Source organism: Cyclopterus lumpus, chromosome 4 (genome assembly GCF_009769545.1).
Source record: "Cyclopterus lumpus isolate fCycLum1 chromosome 4, fCycLum1.pri, whole genome shotgun sequence".
In the NCBI taxonomy this organism is placed as follows: domain Eukaryota; kingdom Metazoa; phylum Chordata; class Actinopteri; order Perciformes; family Cyclopteridae; genus Cyclopterus; species Cyclopterus lumpus.
The window spans coordinates 27,173,872-27,177,670 of NC_046969.1; the positions used below are offsets into that span (position 1 = coordinate 27,173,872).

Sequence of the window (3,799 nt, forward strand, 5' to 3'; positions counted from 1 at the left end):
CCCCGTGGACCCGGTACCTGTAATCTGGCTCCGTGGGCTCTGATGACGTCATAGACCCCGTGGAGCCAGTACCTGTAGTCTGGCTCTGATGACGTCATAGACCACATGGACCCGGTACCTGTAGTCTGGCTCAGTGGGCTCTGATGACGTCATAGACCACATAGACCCGGTACCTGTAGTCTGGCTCCGTGGGCCTCCAGCTCTGTGGCCAGTCCGCCGTCCAGGATTAACGGTTCATTAGCGTCCATGGAGAGTCTGAGAGGAGCCATGAAGAGCTGCAGGGGTACGAATACACAAGGGTGTCAGGGTACTAGTATACCAGGGTGTCAGGGTACTAGTATATCAGGGTATCAGGGTACTAGTATACCAGGGTATCAGGGTACTAGTATACCAGGGTATCAGGGTACTAGTGTACCAGGGTATCAGGGTACTAGTGTACCAGGGTGTCAGGGTACTAGTATATCAGGGTATCAGGGTACTAGTATACCAGGGTATCAGGGTACTAGTATACCAGGGTATCAGGGTACTAGTGTACCAGGGTATCAGGGTACTAGTATACCAGGGTGTCAGGGTACTAGTATACCAGGGTGTCAGGGTACTAGTATACCAGGGTATCAGGGTACTAGTATATCAGGGTGTACAAGTATATCAGGGTGTCAGGGTACTAGTATACCAGGGTATCAGGGTGTACAAGTATATCAGGGTATTAGTATATCAGGGTGTACAAGTATATCAGGGTATCAGGGTACTAGTATATCAGGGTATCAGGGTACTAGTATACCAGGGTATCAGGGTACTAGTATACCAGGGTGTCAGGGTACTAGTATACCAGGGTGTCAGGGTACTAGTATACCAGGGTATCAGGGTACTAGTATACCAGGGTGTCAGGGTACTAGTATACCAGGGTGTCAGGGTACTAGTATACCAGGGTGTCAGGGTACTAGTATATCAGGGTATCAGGGTACTAGTATATCAGGGTATCAGGGTACTAGTATACCAGGGTATCAGGGTACTAGTATACCAGGGTGTCAGGGTACTAGTATATCAGGGTATCAGGGTACTAGTATACCAGGGTATCAGGGTACTAGTATACCAGGGTATCAGGGTACTAGTATACCAGGGTATCAGGGTACTAGTGTACCAGGGTATCAGGGTACTAGTATACCAGGGTGTCAGGGTACTAGTATACCAGGGTGTCAGGGTACTAGTATACCAGGGTATCAGGGTACTAGTATATCAGGGTGTACAAGTATATCAGGGTGTCAGGGTACTAGTATACCAGGGTATCAGGGTGTACAAGTATATCAGGGTATTAGTATATCAGGGTGTACAAGTATATCAGGGTATTAGTATATCAGGGTGTACAAGTATATCAGGGTATCAGGGTACTAGTATATCAGGGTATCAGGGTACTAGTATATCAGGGTATCAGGGTACTAGTATACCAGGGTATCAGGGTACTAGTATACCAGGGTGTCAGGGTACTAGTATACCAGGGTGTCAGGGTACTAGTATACCAGGGTATCAGGGTACTAGTATACCAGGGTGTCAAGGTACTAGTATACCAGGGTATCAGGGTACTAGTATACCAGGGTGTCAGGGTACTAGTATACCAGGGTGTCAGGGTACTAGTATACCAGGGTGTCAGGGTACTAGTATATCAGGGTGTCAGGGTACTAGTATACCAGGGTATCAGGGTACTAGTATACCAGGGTATCAGGGTACTAGTATATCAGGGTATCAGGGTACTAGTATACCAGGGTGTCAGGGTACTAGTATACCAGGGTGTCAGGGTACTAGTATACCAGGGTATCAGGGTACTAGTATATCAGGGTGTACAAGTATATCAGGGTATCAGGGTACTAGTATACCAGGGTGTCAGGGTACTAGTATACCAGGGTATCAGGGTGTACAAGTATATCAGGGTATTAGTATATAAGGGTGTACAAGTATATCAGGGTATCAGGGTACTAGTATACCAGGGTATCAGGGTACTAGTATACCAGGGTGTCAGGGTACTAGTATACCAGGGTATCAGGGTACTAGTATACCAGGGTGTCAGGGTACTAGTATACCAGGGTATCAGGGTACTAGTATACCAGGGTGTCAGGGTACTAGTATACCAGGGTGTCAGGGTACTAGTATACCAGGGTGTCAGGGTACTAGTATACCAGGGTATCAGGGTACTAGTATATCAGGGTGTCAGGGTACTAGTATACCAGGGTGTCAGGGTACTAGTATACCAGGGTATCAGGGTGTACAAGTATATCAGGGTATCAGGGTACTAGTATATCAGGGTGTACAAGTATATCAGGATATCAGTGTACAAGTATATCAGGGTGTTCAAGTATATCAGGGTATCAGGGTACTAGTATACCAGTGTGTACAAGTATATCAGGATATCAGTGTACAAGTACATCAGGGTATCAGTGTACAAGTATATCAGGGTACAAGTACATCAGGATATCAGTGTACAAGTACATCAGGGTATCAGTGTACAAGTATATCAGTGTACAAGTATATCAGGGTATTAGTGTACAAGTATATCAGGGTATTAGTGTACAAGTATATCAGGGTACAAGTACATCAGGATATCAGTGTACAAGTACATCAGGGTATCAGTGTACAAGTATATCAGTGTACAAGTATATCAGGGTATTAGTGTACAAGTATATCAGGGTATTAGTGTACAAGTATATCAGGGTACAAGTACATCAGGATATCAGTGTACAAGTACATCAGGGTATCAGTGTACAAGTATATCAGTGTACAAGTATATCAGGGTATTAGTGTACAAGTATATCAGGGTATTAGTGTACAAGTATATCAGGGTACAAGTACATCAGGATATCAGTGTACAAGTACATCAGGGTATCAGTGTACAAGTATATCAGTGTACAAGTATATCAGGGTATTAGTGTACAAGTATATCAGGGTATTAGTGTACAAGTATATCAGGGTACAAGTACATCAGTGTATAAACACGTCATGAGGATATCCTTCTTACTGTCTCTTGTCCGAACACAGGCAGCCGACACCACAGAAGGAAATACTTCCGGTTCCTTTACGGACTGCTGTTGTTGTTGTTCCGGGTGCAAATGTTGCGTTCGTGTCAGTCGAAATCTTGGCCACTGTAGTGATTCCGCCCGTCAGCAGACGACCACTAGATGGCGCTTCGGGACCGAGAGCTCCAGCTGAGAGATGATCTGTTGTTTATAACACAGCATTAATATCCAATGTGTTTTATACTTCACGTTACTATTTAAGCTTTCTTTTTATTCAACAAGCATTGAAAAACACACACAATCTCACAAGATACATGAATATAATGGAAGAGAATACATATATGTAAAAGAATATAATATAATGTAAACTCTCACAGACAGAACATAAATATAACACAATATAATGTAATACAATATAATATAATTGAACACAACATAATATAATACAATATACTATTAAATAATATAAAACAATAAAATGTAAACGTTATCAAAGAAATGCAAAACGAATTATTTAAAGAGTACTTTTAATTTAAGTTAGATTTTCAATGCAGGACTTGTAATTGTAACACAGTATTTGAAGTATTTGTAGTATTAATAACAATCGTAGTGCTGTTTCCACCTCTGGTAATAAAGTTGTTATAACAATTGTCATAATGCAAGTTTCAGTAACTCATTGACATCACAGCTCTTATTTAAAGTGGGGATAAATGAAGTTGTTTTGTATTTTCACTGCTTTTTCAGTCTTTAGTATCAACAACCAACGTTAACGCGTTTTACTGGAAGTCCCTGAA

General features: G+C 42.4%; 1 protein-coding gene across 7 annotated transcripts in view; it reads right to left on the reverse strand.

The window, feature by feature from the left end:
• zgc:172121 (uncharacterized protein LOC337599 homolog) overlaps positions 1–3,114 on the reverse strand; it is a 20,900-nt gene extending 17,786 nt beyond the window's left edge. For 4 of the 7 annotated variants that reach the window (XR_004609378.1, XM_034530784.1, XM_034530779.1 and 1 more), the window contains exons 1-2: positions 2,970–3,034; positions 174–275 (exon numbers count right to left, since the gene is read on the reverse strand). Coding sequence is in view for 4 of the 7 variants with exons in the window: in XM_034530784.1 (XP_034386675.1) it covers positions 174–275; positions 2,970–2,990 (123 nt within the window). In the remaining 3 variants the exon portion in view is untranslated. The other 3 variants (XM_034530783.1, XM_034530782.1, XM_034530781.1) reach the window with 2 other exon arrangements.
• Between the last annotated feature and the right edge of the window lie 685 nt (positions 3,115–3,799).